General features: G+C 41.5%; 1 protein-coding gene across 1 annotated transcript in view; it reads left to right on the top strand.

Annotated features, from left to right (window-relative positions):
* The window catches only part of LOC128653797 (ABC-type organic anion transporter ABCA8), a 669,484-nt gene that overhangs the window by 627,357 nt on the left and 21,221 nt on the right, over positions 1-20,906 (top strand). Inside the window, exon 37 of the mRNA XM_053707306.1 lies at positions 16,769-16,848. Coding sequence (XP_053563281.1) covers positions 16,769-16,848 — 80 coding nt within the window. The remainder of the gene's footprint in view (positions 1-16,768; positions 16,849-20,906) is intronic.

Here is a 20,906-nt window from a genome sequence, read left to right as displayed (position 1 = left end):
GAAGTTAGGTGTCAGTGATGTTAGGGAGGGCAGATTAGGGGTTAATACTATTTATTATAGGGTTATTGAGGCGGGAGTGAGGCGGATTAGGGGTTAATACATTTATTATAGTAGCGGTGAGGTCCGGTCGGCAGATTAGGGGTTAATAATTGTAGGTAGGTGGCGGCGACGTTGGGTGCGGCAGATTAGGGGTTAATAAATATAATATAGGGGTCGGCGGGGGTTAGGGGCAGCAGATTAGGGGTACATAGCTATAACGTAGGTCGCGGCGGTGTACGGAGCGGCAGATTAGGGGTTAAAAAAAATATGCAGGTGTCAGCAATAGCGGGGGCAGCAGATTAGGGGTTAATAAGTGTAAGGTTAGGGGTGTTTAGACTCGGGGTACATGTTAGGGTGTTAGGCGCAGACTTAGAAACTGTTTCCCCATAGGAAACAATGGGGCCGCGTTAGGAGCTGAACGCTGCTTTTTTTCAGGTGTTAGGTTTTTTTTCAGCTCAAACTGTCCCATTGTTTCCTATGGGGGAATCGTGCACGAGCACGTTTTTGAAGCTGGCCGCGTCCGTAAGCACCGCTGGTATTTAGAGTTGCAGTGTCGGTAAATTATGCTCTACGCTCCCTTTTTGGAGCCTAACGCAGCCATTCTGTGAACTCTAAATACCAGCGGTATTTAAAAGGTGCGGTGGGAAAAAAGCACGCTTAGCTAACGCACCCCTTTGGCCGCAGAACTCTAAATCTAGGCGTTAGATTGTTATAAGAACCGATGCGCTCTATTGTTAGCTATATATACATATTAGTGATTCGAACTGATGCGGGCAGGCTACAACGCTTTCCCATGTATTAACTAGTCATTTATGTTCAGCAAACTTACGACTATAAGCTGTGAACTTAAACCCGGCAGCTCCTCCTCATAGCATTATTTGCTAGTGTCTATAGTAGCAGCTTAATTAATTAACTAAGGAGTTATTAACTCCAGTCGCTACCAGTACAAGATACATTATAATCTGCACTTTGTAACACGTTTATTTTAAGGGGTATATATCAACTTTTAAGTTTGCTTAACCACTGGCAGAACGCCACCACCTTTATATACAAGATACAATTGTAACAACGTTAGCAAAGTGGAATATTGTAACTGTGAACAGCAGCCAAGCTGTGTCACAAGAAATTTACGGCAGTGTATATATTATTCAACAACATTTCTTACAATCAACGGATGTTAAATAATTCATGTTATTTCATAAACTCTAATGACATGCCGTAAGGTATTTACCACTCATAGTTGTAAAAGCTTAACATAACCACAACTATAGTAACTGCAGCTTATACATTAGCTTCTATAGCAGATCAAAGCACATTATAGCAATTTTCTATTGTTTAACCCTTCACTGAATTTCAAGTGAGAAATGTGTTAAGACAGACACACAAGCAGACTATTCTTGCTATATTGTGAATCTAATCTACACAGTTCTGCCATCTAACAGGCTGTGTCAGTATATAGGGCAGTGATTTTTAACCTTTTTTTTTGCCGTGGCACACTTTATTACATTAAAAAATCCTGTGGCACACCACCATCCCAAAATGTTAAAAAAAATCACACATTGTAGCCTAATACAGCATATACATACTGTATGTACTGTGCTGTTATGCCATGCCTCCTACAAACTACCCCTGCACTGGGAGTAAAAAACAAGCAAAGTTTAAAAAATATGTCACACTGTTGTCAGTCTGCCATGGCACACCTGAGGATCTCTCACGGCACACTAGTGTGCCACGTCACACTGGTTGAAAAACACTGATATAGGGTATATACAAGCGCTACCAATAGGAGTATCACTCCCTGCTATTTACTAATATATTATATATTAAAGTACGGTGTATATTTTCACAACTAATATACATAATCCAACTTTTTGACATATTACTATATAAGAAGATTACTGTGTTGGGGAATCCCAATATGATAATTTCAGCTAACTTTAATGGGATCGTTTGATCTCAAAAGCTCCTGAGTGCGTTTTTAACTTAGTATTTTCCTTTAACAAATTTTTAATTTATATTGGTTAATAAAAGTTATATTTTAACGTTAAGCAACCCTTGCTCACTGAGTCATTGCAGTTACCCAAGTTGCCACTATACAAACGAATTTATTCATCTAAGATGATCTATTCTATATTAACCCTTTGAGTGCTATTCATGTAGTCTTTCTAGGTAGAGACCTCTCTACTTATCTGTTTTCATTAAGCCATAACTACATAGCACCTATCCTATCCAACATATGTATACACAGGGATCAATTCCCAAACTGACTGACTTGGAAATAGTGGGTTAAAATTAAGATAGATATTAACAAGTAGTGCCGTTGACTCCTCCTTTTTTGCCTGTTACGTGTCTTTAGCCATCTGGCAGCAGTGTTTGTAACAATGTTTATAGCAATGTTATACATAGCTGCAAACACTGCTGCCATAGGGGCCGAATTATCAAAGGTCTTGCGGACCTGATCCGACAGTGCGGATCAGGTCCGCAAGACCTCGCTGAATGCGGAGAACAATACACTCTTCGTATTCAGCATTGCACCAGCAGCTCACAAGAGCTGCTGGTGAAACGCTGCCCCCTGCTGACTCGCGGCCAATTGGCCGCCAGCAGGGAGGTGTCAATCAACCCGATCGTATTCGATCAGGTTGATTTGTGGCGATTCCTGTCCGCCTCATCAGAGCAGGCGGACAGGGTTATGGAGCAGCAGTCATCAGAGCAGGCGGACAGGGTTATGGAGCAGCGGTCTTTAGATCACTGCTTCATAACTGCTGTTTCTGGCGAGCCTGAAGACTCGCCAGAAACACGGGCCCACAAGCTCTGTTCGGAGCTTGATAAATGGGCCCCATAGACTGCTACAGATATGTGCACACTCCTAAGCACTTATCAGTCAAATTAGATTTACTCTTTCACAAAGGATACCAAGAAAACAAAGCAAATGTGATAATATAATTAAAAAGGATTATGATAGTTTAATTTTAACTTTACTGTTAGTTTCAGAGTAATCCAAGTGCCTCTCAGATGCTTGGTGATTTTGTGCTCTGTTTGTATCCTTTGTGCATGATCTACATGTATAATGTCTCCATCTTGTGCCTGTCTGATTATGGTCAATGCCTGCCTTTGTAATGCTGGAGATTTTTTTGATTAAATGTCCTGCTGGCATTTACCTGCCATTAGTATCCTGCTGACTGATTTCCCCTGTTGCCAGTTACTGCTGTATCATATGAGCCAGTACATGACATTAGTATCCTGCTGACTGATTTCCCCTGTTGCCAGTTACTGCTGTATCATATGAGCCAGTACATGACATTAGTATCCTGCTGACTGATTTCCCCTGTTGCCAGTTACTGCTGTATCATATGAGCCAGTACATGACATTAGTATCCTGCTGACTGATTTCCCCTGTTGCCAGTTACTGCTGTATCATATGAGCCAGTACATGACATTAGTATCCTGCTGACTGATTTCCCCTGTTGCCAGTTACTGCTGTATCATATGAGCCAGTACATGACATTAGTATCCTGCTGACTGATTTCCCCTGTTGCCAGTTACTGCTGTATCCTATGAGCCAGTACATGACATTAGTATCCTGCTGACTGATTTCCCCTGTTGCCAGTTACTGCTGTATCATATGAGCCAGTACATGACATTAGTATCCTGCTGACTGATTTCCCCTGTTGCCAGTTACTGCTGTATCATATGAGCCAGTACATGACATTAGTATCCTGCTGACTGATTTCCCCTGTTGCCAGTTACTGCTGTATCATATGAGCCAGTACATGACATTAGTATCCTGCTGACTGATTTCCCCTGTTGCCAGTTACTGCTGTATCATATGAGCCAGTACATGACATTAGTATCCTGCTGACTGATTTCCCCTGTTGCCAGTTACTGCTGTATCATATGAGCCAGTACATGACATTAGTATCCTGCTGACTGATTTCCCCTGTTGCCAGTTACTGCTGTATCATATGAGCCAGTACATGGCATTAGTATCCTGCTGACTGATTTGCCCTGTTGCCAGTTACTGCTGTATCCTATGAGCCAGTACATGACATTAGTATCCTGCTGACTGATTTCCCCTGTTGCCAGTTACTGCTGTATCCTATGAGCCAGTACATGACATTAGTATCCTGCTGACTGATTTCCCCTGTTGCCAGTTACTGCTGTATCCTATGAGCCAGTACATGACATTAGTATCCTGCTGACTGATTTCCCCTGTTGCCAGTTACTGCTGTATCCTATGAGCCAGTACATGACATTAGTATCCTGCTGACTGATTTCCCCTGTTGCCAGTTACTGCTGTATCCTATGAGCCAGTACATGACATTAGTATCCTGCTGACTGATTTCCCCTGTTGCCAGTTACTGCTGTATCATATGAGCCAGTACATGACATTAGTATTCTGCTGACTATGGGGCATATTTAGCAAGTTCCGTATGGAGCTTGATGCCCCGTGTTTCCGGCGAGCCTTCAGGTCTTTCTAGGTTAAGTTCATCACTAGACTCAAATCTCATGTTTTACCTTTTCTTTGCCAGTTTTTTAACTACAGTACTACCTTCAGGATTCTTATTTGTTCTGATATCACAGAGATGTGTCTGTGTTATAGGTTTATATTTTCTTTTATAAGATAGTGAAAGTTCACATGACATAATGTGTGGGATTGAATTTCTGCCACAAGGATGAGGCAAAGATAGCCCAAATACTAAGAGCTTTTGAACCCTCCCACCTCCCTGTATACCTATTTTTTTTTCTTTGCCTCCCAGGAGTAGGTGAAGAGTTGAGGTGCTCCAGATTTTATGTTGAAAGTGGTTCTCAGACTGATGTGAGATCCGCTACCCCCCTCAGACAGCAATCTTTGGATAGAGGGTGATGTCACTACTGGGTAGTGACACAATATTTCCCTATGAGATTTTTTTATTTCTATATGGTGAAGGCAAATAAAGATGCCCCCTCAGCAACTGTCTCAGATCTTTTAGAGGGAAGATTAACAGAACATATTTTTTTACAGGCTATGGGGTAGATTTAACAAGCAGCAAATGCTGCTTTCTACACCTGAGGTTTCAGGCTTGCGTGAAACGTAAGTTAAGAAGCAGCAGTCATTAGACTGTTGCTCCTTAACTTTACCTTTTAGGTGGCGGACTGAAATCATCCCGATACGATCGGCATGATTGACACCCCCTGCTAGAACCGATTGGTTGTGAATGTGCCAGGGGCAGCATTGCACAAGGATTAAACAAGAAATGTTTATGCAATGTTAAATGTCGACAGCGTACGCTGTCTGCATTTAGCAATGTCGGGCAGACATGTCCGCCCGATACTTGTTAAATCTACCCCTATGTGTGTGTTTTGCAAAACTGTTACAATTTGCACACCACCTCAAATACCTCAGTATCTGTGTGAGTCAAATCATGTATTCTGGTCAGTCTGTCCATGTGTTTTACTCTAAAGGTGTTTGTCCAAATCCTGTGTGCGTTTCACAAGGAGTTTATATGGACTTTTCTCAAGGGTTTAAAGATTTTATTTGCTTATCTATTACTGAGGTTTTCGAGACTATAGTCTAGATTACAAGTGGAGTGATATTTAGCTCTCCATCTCGAGCATAAACAATGCTAAAAGTAATCTTTTAAAAGTAAAAGTTTTGCGTGCGAGCAAAACACAAAGCACACTAACTTCACAACTTCGCATTCAACCCATAGACATCAATGGAGAGCATAGAAGAAAAAGATCTAACACTTATCATTCGCATGCTAACTCAACAGGAGTTATTACATTTCACGTTTCAATGTTCTTTCTATAAATATCTACATACATCTATACTTGTATATCTATTCTTATAGCTCTATATAAGTATAGATATATATTTTACATCACATATATAAAAATATATTTTTAATAATATTTTTATTTATTTTTTCTATGTGAAGAACATAGGAAAGTAAAATATGAGTAACACGCTTCAGTTTCAGACTTTGGGGACGATTTATTAAATGACTGTCCGACATGATCCACTCAGTGGATCATGTCCAACAGACATTGCTAAATGTCGACAGCATACGCTGTCTGCATTTAGCATTGCACAAGCAGTTCTGGTGAACTGCTTGTGCAATGCCGCCCCCTGCAGAATTCTTTGCAGGCGTGTCAATCAACCTGATCGTATCTGATCGGGTTGATTGCTGTCGGCTGCTCAGAGGAGGTGGATGTCAGGTTTTTTTCCCCTGCTTTGTTTGCCATGCGCTGCTGGCAGCCATTTTACTTACCTCTTAATGAATCTGGTGCACAGTGTCTGATGCTGCTCATTTCCTGCACTCCCTCTTATGGCCGGACTGGTGTACATCTTCCGTTAAGGCCTCTGTTCAGTATGCTTTGCCCTTGCGTTGTCTCAGACCTGTTTGTGAGTTCCTGTGTATTACCTGGCTGTCTGACATCCCTCCTGGTTCCTGACTGGGCTCGTCTGACTACTCGCTTTGGCTTCTGACTCGTCTCGTCTGACTATTCGCTTTGGCTCCTGACTCGGCTCGTCTGACTACCAGATCTGGCTTTGACTCCTGGCTTGTTATTTGACTTGTGGACTTTTTATTATTTCTTTGTTATTAATAAAGGTGTGATTATTTTTGCACTTCTCGTCTGATTCCTGGCACCCTGACAGCGGACCAGTTTAGGAGCAGAGGTCTTAAGACTGCTGCTTCTTAACTGCTGTTTCCGGCGAGCCTAAAGGGTCGCGTGGAAACAAGAGGATCAGGGGCCTTTCAGTCCTTGATAATTTGGCCCCTTTGGGTCTAACGCGGTGAAGGGTTAGCGCACATGCAGAATTAGTTATCTTAAGGAATAATTGAAATATTAAATATGAAATATTGAAACAAATATTAAAGTATCAATATTTTTTTTTAGATACTGTAAAATAAACACATATATGGTAGAATTTCTACCTTGGACACATGAGCAACTATCTCTAAAGGATAGTTCTTCCTTTAGAGATCCTAAGGACCACATATTAGAGACCTTTAACAGGGAAAAAAGCCAGCTATTGGAATTGAGTGTGAATCGTATTTCAGAACAGTGCTCAGTTGAAGAAATTTAACGCTTCATTAAATTGCTTTGCACCCCTATCTTCCTTATCTTTGATGCAGTTGTGGATATTGTTCAGATTAATACAAAAAACATGACATTCTCTGTCTTGACCAGAAGAGCTCAATGACTCAAGTCTTGGTTGGCAGATATGGTTTCCAAGAACAGATTATTGACTCTTCCTTTCAAAAGAATAATTATTTTTGGATCAGGTTTGCACTAAATAATTTCTACTGTTACTGGAGAAAAGGGTGCCTTCTTCCTAGAGACAAGATATCTAAGGGAAAAATAAGATTGGTCATTGTTCTTCCTCTCAAAAACCTTAATCCTCCAGGTCATCTTGGAAGCCAGGTTCTTCCAGGTCCAAATTCAAGCAGAACAAGGAATCTCCTACCAATTCCAAATTAGCATGAAGGTAAACCCCTGATCCAGATTTACCTCTGGTATGAAGGAGGCTTGGTCTCTATTAGTTCAGGATCCTTTGGTTTTGAACATTATATCCCAAGGTTGCAGGATAGTTTTTTGGTCCAGACCTCCTTAAGTACTGTTCCTTCTGTCTCATGTTCCAAAACATCATTTGAAGAGAGCTGCCTTTCTTAAATGTGTTCAGGGTTTAGAACTTATGGGGGTTGTAAAGCTCGTCTCAGTCTCAAAACAGGGGCAAGGTTTTTACTCCAACCTCTCAGAGACGGCATCAGAACATTGCGCAGTGAAGGGCGTAAGTAGTGCAGCATTTCGAAATATATATGTATATGACTATATACATATATATTCTGGGAACACACAGTTCCCATAGACCGTAATGTAAATGCACTTTTCAGTGACTTTTTTTCACCCCACTCCCACCAACTTTAAGCCCCAAAACTGCCTAGTGCAGTTTGTTTTTATTAAATAAAATGCTACTTTTTTAATAAAAAAACTATAATGCCCTCTATTTTGAGGGCATTTGGGGCACTTTTTGAAAATTAACCTGAAATCTGATCTCTTGTTAATTTTCGGATCACTAATTGCTACCACAAGCTTGTGGTAGCAATAACCAGCCACTGGTTAATTATGGCTGGTTAATTATCGCACTCCTGCAAATGGGAAAATTTGCCCATTTGCGGTTGGGCAATAATTTAGTTCTACATTGTAATCTGGCACTTTATTGTGTTTTACTCCTTTTGCTGAAAACAGTATTCCCTGTTGAAAAGGGGGAAAAAAATCCAAATTTATTGGTACATTTTAAAATCACAATAAATAAGTTTAAAATATTCACGATATATAATGCAAAATATAGTCACTAATGGCTTTACGCAGTTTTTGTTTCTAGACTGTGAAAAGTGACTCAAGTTTGGATGGAAGCAGACACTTTAAGCACAATACAACTATCATTCAAACCAATACTAAGAACTAGTCCAGTTTGTCAGTCCCACCCCTCCTTTGAGTTCCACGTTAAGCTCAGACATGCATTTCACTGTGCACTTACAGCTCTTTCAAGGATGTATGTAGATAGATAGATAGATAGATAGATAGATAGATAGATAGATATAGTCATTATATATAAATAAATATATTTTAATTTGCAAAAAACTTATTTTAAAGCCAGAGATTAAGTTTTCTATCAAATTTTTAAAAGCAAGGGAATTCCTAACTTAAATTGCCCCCATTCCCCCCTTAGGAGCCTTGGATGACATTATCAATTACATTACTGATAACATCACACTTGACATTGTAGATGGCATCATACATCAGTCACATGACTGGTGACATCATCAGTGAAATCACTAGTGACATCACCCTACAGTCTCTAGCACTTCCCTGATAATCACTATCCTCCTCACGCTATAACATAGCTTCCTCTTCATCCTGTCTCTTCACAGTCTGCTTCTCACCTTCTTATTCCTCTTTCTTCAAGCACCTCACCCTCTGTCTGTTATAAACAGCCTCTTACTTTCACCCCTTCTTCATTACCACAGGCATTTTTATCATCTTAGCACACTTTTCCTTACATGCAAGCCCTTGATCATCCTCTCAGTCCCTCTCTCCCTTGCACACAGCCTCCACCTCCTCTTATCCCCTCTCCCTTGCATGTAAATCCTGCTCACCCTTCAAGTTCCACACCACACTAACAAATTGTATATGCACACAGACATACACTGTATATAATTTTCACAAGTGATGTCAATGATGATTAAGTTAGTAATTTCTTTGCTTTAAAATATTTAAAAAAAAACAACAACTCTGGTGTTAATGTACATTTTTTTGCCAATTAATTTATTTTTTCCCCCTTAGAAATTAAAATAAACTAATACTAGTAATACTAGTAAATAACTAAAAACACCACAGACAAAGCAAGTAGAATTTGTCATAATTAAATAAAAACCATATGGTATCAACCATGCTGCAGTATTACATAAGTCTGTGGTTGAGGCATTAGACTCTGCTGCCCAATAAGACCCCGTTGTGATGAACCAAGGTTATCCAACCCTGCGCCAGTCACTTATTTGCCACAGAAAGGGTTATCAGCCCCCTTTTACTGTCACAAATAGGTCACAATCTAGCCACACCAGGCAAGCTTGTGATTCAGTTTAGTTGGTGCAAGGTTTAACCACACTCCCTAGTCTGTACTAGATGTAAGAGAAATGCCCAAAACTCCCTTTTAATGCCACACACACTAAACAAACAATCCTATAGTTCCAATACTGCCACAACTTAAAATTTATTAGAGGGAAAATCCTAAGAAAAAACCCAGACTTTACACATTAACGCTCTAAATACAATTTAGCAGAAAATAACCTAAATTATACAGTTCTAATATTCCAGTCTCTTTCAGTAACGTGGTTCAATTATTAGACAAAGGCCAAACTTAATAAAGGAATTATTTATTATGCCAAAAATATTATTCACAATGCATTATTAATAAAAAGTTGTTACAAATAAAATTACACACGCAAACAGAGTTTTAAAATAAAAAGGAGAAAAACAGAATTGAATACTTTCCTAGTGTTCAAGATCTGTGCCAGGGGCTGGCATGAAAATGATGGCTCCTTACTTCTGTAAAGCAGCTCCCCTTGTAAGAATGAACACCTTATTGTTAAAAACATAAGATTCTTATACCATTTTCCAGAGATCAGGTTGCCTGACCACACCCTCCTGGGCGGGCTAAGAAACCCCCCTGTCTTTATGCCCTTCAATAGACTAAGTTCTTGCCTGAAATTATACAATCCATTATAATTTCTGCTAGGTAACTCTATGTCTATATTTACATATCTGGAACCTCTTAGTTTCATTGGGAGAATCGATTTGATATCAAATATGCCATAGGTTGTCATATTTACCTTCATTTAAGGTTATAGCAGTTTTAACACACATATGTACATAATATACCAATGTCCTTTCAGTGACCTGGTCAGTTTTTGTGATGGAGGCCCTGTTTTGCATCATGCATTCTATTGACAGCCTAAGCCATAAACCCTTTCATGTGTATTTTCTGAAACTAAGAACTTGAGTGGCTTTATGACTCAATGCATACACAATAACAGTTGGTGGGGCTATTTAGGAGGCTCCTGGCACTTCAAAGAAAACACAAGTCACAATTCTTCTTAAAAAACAAATAACTGTTTTGAGTTCAAGCTACACAGAATTAACCCCTTCTTAGCTAAATCCTGAGGTTTTCGTGACACCTCCCCCAATAAGAGGCGTAAAAGTGGGTGGCTACGAGCCACTCCCGATGCATATCAAAGGGAGCTTTCCCTTGCGGTGATAACACCATTGCCAGACAAATTGCACATAGCAGTTTCGCCAGCAGGATGCCCTCCTTTTAAAAGTGACACACTAGTTGCTCTATCCAACTGATTGAATATATTGCAGGGCCCCTCCCATGCAGCCTGTAGCTGGTTCTGCCTCACAGGTCTTAGTACCAGAACATTTTGCCCCATCTCATATACTCCCTCTCTGGCAGTAAAATCCTGCAACTGTTTTTGTGCGAATATGGCATCTCTGGGTTTTGCAGGTATCTCCCCCAATAAGGCTTGCATCTTATCCCTGAATAACACATCATTCCCTATTACAGAGGTGCCTGTAAAACCTAGGGTCTTGCTACCTATGGTGTGCTCTCTGAACATATTGTGTACTGTCAGTTGCTGCTTAACTACCATGGGCTCTTGCCCTCCCACTGGAGTAGAATTCCTGTACTCCTGCACTCTGTTATGGTTGGTAGGGGGTTGACTAACTGCCTTCCTCCTCTTCACTGTGGGTCCCAGCTGCTGAGCCTGCTGGGGACTTGGAGGCAGCACGCCTACCACTGTATTTGCTGACTGGCACTGTGGGGCTGTGTAAATACACTTCTCTGTACTCCCCCCCCTGTGCCTGCAGTCTGTGTCAGTCTCTGTCCCCTAGTCTGTGCAGTCTGTTTATAGGTCACAGCTGAGGTTACTGGGGTCTCTATCACCCACAATCTTTCACACTCACTCTGGGGGTCCCTCAAAGAATATCCTGTACCCTCCTCCCCCACACACTCTGAAATCTGTGGCTCTGCTGCTTCTGTCATAGAGTGGGCTAGCTTGCCCCCCTGCTCTCTCTCACAGTCAGTCTGCCACTTTGCGTCCTCACACAGAATCTGGGATCCTTCTGACACTGGTGCAGACAAGCACACATCTTCCTTCTGCCATTTATCCCAACTATTGTGTCTTTTCACAGGGAACGGAATTGGCCCTGGCACAGACTGGCACATATTATCCAGAAGCCCAGTCACCCAGTCATTCTCTCCCCCGTCAATCTCACCTCCTTCTATAGAATCCACTGATTCAATCATAGACAGACACGCACCCCTCATCTGCCTCCTCTCACAGATGGTTTAATTACAGGAAGACACACCGTCTATCTGTCGTTCTCCCCAGTCAGTCTCCCCTCTTACAGGTTCACCTCTCAGCACAGACACCCCCAGTTCAGGCACAGCACTTCGCACACATCCTGTCCTCCCTACTGGTCACAATGTCTCTGAGCATTTTTACACACAGCCCTTTCCACATAAGGGTCTGCAACTAATCTCACTAGGTCACATGTAGCATTGTCAGGCACATAAAGTGATAACAATCTACCCATATCAGTACCCATTAAAACATCATTAGGATTATTTTCAGATACCCCCACATTTCTTAAACCTCTCCCCACTCCCCAATCAAGATATACATGTGCCATAGGCACTGCAAGTTTCATTCCCCAATCCCTTTAACTGCTAGAGTCTTTCCAGGGATAATGTTCTCAGAGTTCACTAGCTTTGGACGCACCATAGTAACTTCTGCACCCGTGTCCCTCAGCCTCAAGGTTACCTTGTCTCCAACAGTCACAGGTTGCAAGTTCTCATGGTTGTTTTCCTCTGGACAGGTAACAAACAAAACAGATGCTGGTACTTCTGAGGGATTACCCCCTCTAGCTGATTGCTCCAAGTTAATCCTCTCTGGGCAGGTGGAGCTGATGTGTCCCACTTTGTTGCAAGCAAAACATCTGCGGGTATCCCCCTCCCCAAATGCAGCACTCGGGAGCAGACACACTAGATAAAGGCACAGCAGGTTTTGTGAAGGGGGGTCATGCAGTAGCTCCTTTCAAGGTAGACCCCCCCCCTTAGAAAAGGATTTCCTCCCATTCCCTGGTGACCTGTTGGCTGCGTAAAAATCAGCCAGCTCACCAGCTTCCAATGCTGTTATGGGTTTACGGTCTAAAATCCATTCTTCAACTTCGGCTGGGCACAGCTGCATAAATTGCTCCTTCACAATCAAATCTTCCAGCTCCTCCATAGTGGCAACTTTTAATCCTCTGACCCACTGTTTAAAGGCTGTCATCAAGTTCCCAACAGCTGTAGTAAAGCTCTCTGACAAACCTTTCTGCAGAGAACGGAATTTCTTCCTGTACACCTCAGGAGTAAGATTATACCTCCTCTGCAGTGCAACTTTAATGGAATCATAGTCCTGATCAAACTCTGGAGGTAGGTCAGCAAAAGCCTCCAGTGCAGGACCTTTCAGGCCAGGGGTAAGGTACGTGGCCCACTGCTCTCTTGGCAACTGGAACTGTCTGCAAACTTTCTCAAAGCTACGCAGGAATACATCCACATCTCCATCTTTCTCCAGGGTGGGAAAATTCTCTGCACGCACTCTGGGAGCAGGTGGGTCTCTAGGTTCACTAACAACAGGTGAGACCATCCCTCTCTCCAACCGTGCAAGCTGTAGCTGATACTCTCTCCCCGCCTGTCGTTCAGCAGCCTGTCTTTCAGCAGCCTGTCTCTCAGCTGCCAGAGACGCCTGTCGTTCAGCAGCCTGTCTTTCAGCTGCCAGAGACTCTCTCTCATAAAATTTTGTAATCAGTTCCATGCACAAACCTGCATCCACTGAGCCCATATGTTTCAGAACAGTTTGCAAATAACAGTCCAATGTATCCCCAGATCCTGATGAATCACTGCCCCCAGTTGCAGACATCTCTCCTGAGACCTCAACTGGTGTGATTTGGCTGTTATCATATTCCACAAGAGCTTGTATTAGTAAATCTTTGTTCTTTCCACATGTTGGAATATCACGCTCCTGGCATAAGAGTGCCAACATTTCTTTACTCTGTTGCTTGTATGGCTCCATAGCAAAAATAAAATAGAAAAGAAAAACAGAGAATAGGGAAGGGGACTGTTTGCAATGTGTGACTATATAATGCACTGAGTTTTAGACTTTGGAAATTGTAAGAAACTATTTCTTTTAGTACCGGGATTTTCACACTAGTAAATCCACAAGCACTAAAATCTAATAATAAAAAAAATTATCTACACCGCTGCCCGCCAATTTGAGACGAACCAAGGTTATCCAACCATGCGCCAGTCACTTATTTGGCACAGAAAGGGTTATCAGCCCCCTTTTACTGTCACCAATAGGTCACAATCTAGCCACACCAGGCAAGCTTGTGATTCAGTTTAGTTGGTGCAAGGTTTAACCACACTCCCTAGTCTGTACTAGACGTAAGAAAAATGCCCAAAACTCCCTTTTAATGCCACCCACACTAAACCAACAATCCTATAGCTCCAATACTGCCACAACTTAAATTTTATTAGAGGGAAAATCCTAAGAAAAAACCTAGACTTTACACATTAACTCTCTAAATACAATTTAGCAGAAAATAACCTAAATTATACAGTTCTAATACTCCAGTAACGTGGTTCAATTATTAGACAAAGGCCAAACTTAATAAAGGAATTATTTATTATGTCAAAAATGTTATGCACAATGCATTATTAATAAAAAGTTGTTACAAATAAAATTACACACGCAAACAGAGTTTTAAAATAAAAAGGAAAAAAACAGAATTGAATACTTTCCTAGTGTTCAAGATCTGTGCCAGGGGCTGGCATGAAAATGATGGCTCCTTACTTCTGTAAAGCAGCTCCCCTTGTAAGAATGAACACCTTATTGTTAAAAAACATAAGATTCTTATACCATTTTCCAGAGATCAGGTTGCCTGACCACACCCTCCTGGGCGGGCTAAGAAACCCCCCTGTCTTTATGCCCTTCAATAGACTAAGTTCTTGCCTGAAATTATACAATCCATTACAATTTCTGCTAGGTAACTCTATGTCTATATTTACATATCTGGAACATCTTAGTTTCATTGGGAGAATTGGTTTGATATCAAATATGCCATAGGTTGTCATATTTACCTTCATTTAAGGTTATAACAGTTTTAACACACATATGTACATAATATACCAATGTCCTTTCAGTGACCTGGTCAGTTTTTGTGATGGAGGCCCTGTTTTGCATCATGCATTCTATTGACAGCCTAAGCCATAAACCCTTTCATGTGTATTTTCTGAAACTAAGAGCTTTAGTGGCTTTATGACTCAATGCATACACAATAACAGTTGGTGGGGCTATTTAGGAGGCTCCTGGCACTTCAAAGAAAACACAAGTCACAATTCTTCTTGAAAAACAAATAACTGTTTTGAGTTCAAGCTACACAGAATTAACCCCTTCTTAGCTAAATCCTGAGGTTTTCGTGACACCCGTGTTTGCTAAAAATGACCTTAGGCCTAAAACATGGAAGGCTTTAAAGATTAAAAGCACAACTTGATTCTCTAAACCTTATTTTGCTGTAAGCAGCCTTTTCTTAAGACATTGGGGGGGCATATCTATCAAGCTCTGTATGAAGCTTGAAGCCCTGTGTTTCTGGCAAGCCTTCAGGCTCACCAGAAACACCAGTTATAAATCAGCGGTCTAAAGACCGTTGCTCCATAACCTGTTCGCCTGCTCTGAGAAGGCGGACAGACATCGCCGCAATTCAACCCGATAGAATACGATCAGGTTGATTGACACCCCCTGCTAGCGGCTGATTGGCTGCGAATCTGCAGGGGGTGGCGTTGCACCAGCAGTTCACAAGAGCTGCTGGTGCAATGCTGAATGCGGATAGTGTATTGCTCTCCGCATTCAGTGAGGTCTATCGGACATGATCCGCAATGTCGGATCATGTCCGACAGGCCTTTCATAAATAGGCCCCTAGGAATTGACAATCTATTTATATCTTTTCTGCCTGGTGGGATAAAGGTCTTCAGACATTTCACTAGATCCAACATATATTAATCTTCTGAAGAAAAGAGCTTAGAAAATAAAAGAAATTGTAAGCAGCCACATTTTAGAGACAATTTTAGGTCAATAAAAATGGAACTAGTCTCAGCACTACTTTATCAAAACACCTGCAATATAAAGGCTAGACCTGCTAAAAGATCATTTTATTAGTGATTTGCATTTTCTGAACATGAAACTAGTACATTTTTGGACACTTAAAGGGATACTGAACCACAATTTTGTTTCTTCCATGATTCAGATAGAGGGGCCTTTTTAACAAATGTCTTGTGGACCTGATCCGGCAGTGCAGATCAGGTCCGCAAGACATCGCTGAATGCGGAGAGCAATACGCTCTACGTATTCAGCATTGCACCAGCAGTTCACAAGAGCTGCTGGTGCAACGCCGCCCCCTGCAGATTCGCGGCCAATCGGCCGCCAGCAGGGGGGTGTCAATCAACCCGATCGTAGTCCAATTCCGGCAATTCCTGTCCGCCTGCTCAGAGCAGACGGACAGGGTTATGGAGCAGCGGTCTTTGTGACCGATGCTCCATAACTTGTGTTTCTGGCGAGTCTGAAGACTCGCCAGAAACACGGTCCATCAAGCTCCATTCGGAGCTTGATAGATAGGCCCCAGAGCATGCAATTTTAAGCAACTTTCTAATTTTCTCCTATGGGCTGATTTATCAAGGGCCGAATGGCCCCTAATGCCCCTGTTTCTGTGCGAGCATTCAGGCTCGCCGGAAACAGCAGTTAAGAAGCAGCGATCTGAAGACCGATGCTTCTTAACTAGTCTGCCGCCTCTGAGTCGGCGGACAGCAATCATGTCCGCCATTTGGTAAATCGGCCCCCTATTATCATTTTTTTTCGTTCTCTTGGTATCTTTGCTTGAAAAAGCAGGAATGTAAGTTTACGAGCAGGCCCATCTTTGGTTCAGCACCTGGGTAGCGCTTGCTGACTGGTGTGCTTGATTATTATTAACTGTCTTCTACACAAATCTGAATCACTCTCTTAATTATTAGTTTCCTATTTTATTAGAAGGGTCTCAACGTAAACTTAACAGACATAAATACAGTTTCTTTGCTTACATTCCACAGATTCTCTTCTTTGCTGGTCTACAAGATACCCATGGATAACGTACAATCCCTGTCACATGCTTTTTCAGTTTTGGAAGAAGGTAAGGCTGACATTATTTAAAGCACAAACAAAAGATTTACTAGTCTCTGTATGGGTATTTAGCAGTTGATCATACAACAGGTAGCTAATTTGTTTCACTGATTATTCAATACTTAGTAGAGATGTCCTAAAATTCTACACTAGGATGGTCCCTAAGCACAGTTGTTAAGAACTGAAAACTGTTAATTGGGCTGCTAATTGAACAGGGGTGTTAATAAATGGCAAAGAGACCAGATGCTTCATCCCACATGTAAATTTTGTGCTGCATCTCAAACCCCTTCCAATGTCCCACCATATCCTCATTCTGCCAAAGTACTTGCCTTGCCCTATGCCGAATGCCATAATACCCAAATATTCAACATCAACATGCAAAATTTCACAACAGCACATCACTGAATCCCCTCCCCCCCAAAAAAAAGCATACACATTTGTACCAAATACCAAAATACATGTACAAATTGATGATGTTAAATATGTACAGTATACAGTGGGGCAAAAAATTATTTAGTCAGCCACCAATTGTGCAAGTTCTCCCACTTAAGAAGATGAGAGAGGTCTGTAATTTTCATCATAGGTATACCTCAACTATGAGAGACAAAATGTGGAAACATATCCAGACAATCATATTGTCTGATTTGGAAATAATTTATTTGCATATTATGGTGGAAAATAAGTATTTGGTCAATATCAAAAGTTAATCTCAATACTTTGTTATGTATCCTTTGTTGGCAATGACAGAGGTCAAACGTTTTCTGTAACTCTTCACAAGGTTGTCACACACTGTTGCTGGTATATTGGCCCATTCCTGCATGCAGATCTCCTCTAGAGCAGTGATGTTTTGGGGCTGTCACTGGGTGACACAGACTTTCAACTCCCTCCAAAGGTTTTCTATGGGGTTGAGATCTGGAGACTGGCTAGGCCACTCCAGGACCTTGAAATGCTTCTTACGAAGCCACTCCTTTGTTGCCCAGGTGGTGTGTTTGGGATCATATCATGCTGAAAGACCCAGCCAAGTTTCATCTTAAATGCCCTTTCTGATGGAAGGAGGTTTGCACTCAAAATCTCACAATACATGGCCCCATTCATTCTTTCATGTACACGGATCAGTCGTCCTGTTCCCTTTGCAGAGAAACAGCCCCAAGGCATTATTTTGCCACCCCCATGCTTCACAGTAGGTATGGTGTTCTTTGGTTGCAACACAGCATTCTCTCTCCTCCAAATATGACGAGTTGTGTTTCTACCAAACAGTTCTACTTTGGTTTCATCTGACCATATGACATTCTCCCAATCCGCTTCTGGATCATCTAAATGCTCTCTATAGCATACTTCAGATGGGCCCGGACATGTACTGGCTTAAGCAGGGGGATACGTCTGGCACTGCAGGATCTGAGTCCCTGGTGGCGTAGTGTGTTACTGATGGTAGCCTTTGTTACGTTTGTCCCAGCTCTCTGCAAGTCATTCACTAGGTCCCCCGTGTGGTTCTGGGGTGTTTGCTCACCGTTCTTGTGATCATTTTGACCCCACGGGGTGAGATCTTGTGTGGAGCTTAGATTGAGGGAGATTATCAGTGGTCTTGTATGTCTTCCATTTTCTAATTATTGCTCCCACAGTTGATTTCTTCACACCAAGCTGCTTGCCTATTGCAGATTCAGTCTTCTCAGCCTGGTGCAGGTCTACAATTTTGTTTCTGGTGTCCTTCGACAGCTCTTTGGTCTTCACCATAGATTGGAGTGTGACTGTTTGAGGTTGTGGACAGGTGTATTTTATACTGATAACAAGTTCAAACAGGTGCCATTAATACAGGTAATGAGTGGAGGGCAGAGGAGCCTCTTAAAGAAGAAGATACAGGTCTGTGAGAGCCAGAAATCTTGCTTGTTTGTAGGTGACCAAATACTTATTTTCCACCATAATATGCAAATACATTCTTTCCAAATCAGACAATGTGATTGTCTGGATTTGTTTCCACATTTTGTCTCTCATAGTTGAGGTATACCTATGATGAAAATTACAGGCCTCTCTCATCTTCTTAAGCGGGAGAACTTGCACAATTGGTGGCTGACTAAATACTTTTTTGCCCCACTGTATAAACAGTTAACCTGATATGTCTTTTAGCATTACCTTTCAAAAGTTCTATTACAAGGCATTCAGCAGAAGGTGTTCATATTTGCAGAGAAGTAAAGAATACAGGCAAAATTAACCAACACAGGGCTAGAATACAAGTGGTGCGCTAAATGGTGCCCTCTAACACAAATACAATTTGCACTCAATGGATTCAATGTACCATGTGGATAGACTCATACTCAAAAAGACTGAGTGCTGTAATAAAATCAAAGGGTGCTTCAAAAAAGTATTAGTTTAACCATATTAATTTATTTTTATATTTTTTTTTCCCTCTACCTAAAACATTTCAGTTTGTTTTTCAATTGAGTTGTACAGTTTATAGGTCACATTAAAGGTGGACAAAGTTCTGAAATGATTTATCTTTGTCTTTTTTTTTTACGTCACAGCAACCTGACATTTTAACAGGGGTGTGTAGACTTTTTATATCCACTGTATATACACTGTGTGCAGAATTATTAGGCAAATGAGTATTTTGACCACATCATCCTCTTTATGCATGTTGTCTTACTCCAAGCGGTATAGGCTCGAAAGCCTACTACCAATTAAGCATATTAGGTGATGTGCATCTCTGTAATGAGAAGGGGTGTGGTCTAATGACATCAACACCCTATATCAGGTGTGCATAATTATTAGGCAACTTCCTTTCCTTTGGCAAAATGGGTCAAAAGAAGGACTTGACAGGCTCAGAAAAGTAAAAAATAGTGAGATATCTTGCAGAGGGATGCAGCACTCTTAAAATTGCAAAGCTTCTGAAGCGTGATCATCGAACAATCAAGCGTTTCATTCAAAAGAGTCAACAGGGTCGCAAGAAGCGTGTGGAAAAACCAAGGCGCAAAATAACTGCCCATGAACTGAGAAAAGTCAAGCGTGCAGCTGCCAAGATGCCACTTGCCACCAGTTTGGCCATATTTCAGAGCTGCAACATCACTGGAGTGCCCAAAAGCACAAGGTGTGCAATACTCAGAGACATGGCCAAGGTAAGAAAGGCTGAAAGACGACCACCACTGAACAAGACACACAAGCTGAAACGTCAAGACTGGGCCAAGAAATATCTCAAGACTGATTTTTCTAAGGTTTTATGGACTGATGAAATGAGAGTGAGTCTTGATGGGCCAGATGGATGGGCCCGTGGCTGGATTGGTAAAGGGCAGAGAGCTCCAGTCCGACTCAGACGCCAGCAAGGTGGAGGTGGAGTACTGGTTTGGGCTGGTATCATCAAAGATGAGCTTGTGGGGCCTTTTCGGGTTGAGGATAGAGTCAAGCTCAACTCCCAGTCCTACTGCCAGTTTCTGGAAGACACCTTCTTCAAGCAGTGGTACAGGAAGAAGTCTGCATCCTTCAAGAAAAACATGATTTTCATGCAGGACAATGCTCCATCATACGCGTCAAAGTACTCCACAGCGTGGCTGGCAAGAAAGGGTATAAAAGAAGAAAATCTAATGACATGGCCTCCTTGTTCCCCTGATCTGAACCCCACTGAGAACCTGTGGTCCATCATCAAATGTGAGATTTACAAGGAGGGAAAACAGTACACCTCTCTGAACAGTGTCTGGGAGGCTGTGGTTGCTGCTGCACGCAATGTTGATGGTGAACAGATCAAAACACTGACAGAATCCATGGATGGCAGGCTTTTGAGTGTCCTTGCAAAGAAAGGTGGCTATATTGGTCACTGATTTGTTTTTGTTTTGTTTTTGAATGTCAGAAATGTATATTTGTGAATGTTGAGATGTTATATTGGTTTCACTGGTAAAAATAAATAATTGAAATGGGTATATATTTGTTTTTTGTTAAGTTGACTAATAATTATGCACAGTAATAGTCACCTGCACACACAGATATCCCCCTAAAATAGCTATAACTAAAAACAAACTAAAAACTACTTCCAAAACTATTCAGCTTTGATATTAATGAGTTTTTTGGGTTCATTGAGAACATGGT

The sequence above is a fragment of the Bombina bombina genome, chromosome 1 (assembly GCF_027579735.1).
Source record: "Bombina bombina isolate aBomBom1 chromosome 1, aBomBom1.pri, whole genome shotgun sequence".
NCBI lineage: Eukaryota > Metazoa > Chordata > Amphibia > Anura > Bombinatoridae > Bombina > Bombina bombina.
Note: the sequence above shows the minus strand (reverse complement) of the source record. Positions and strands in the feature narration are given on the sequence as shown.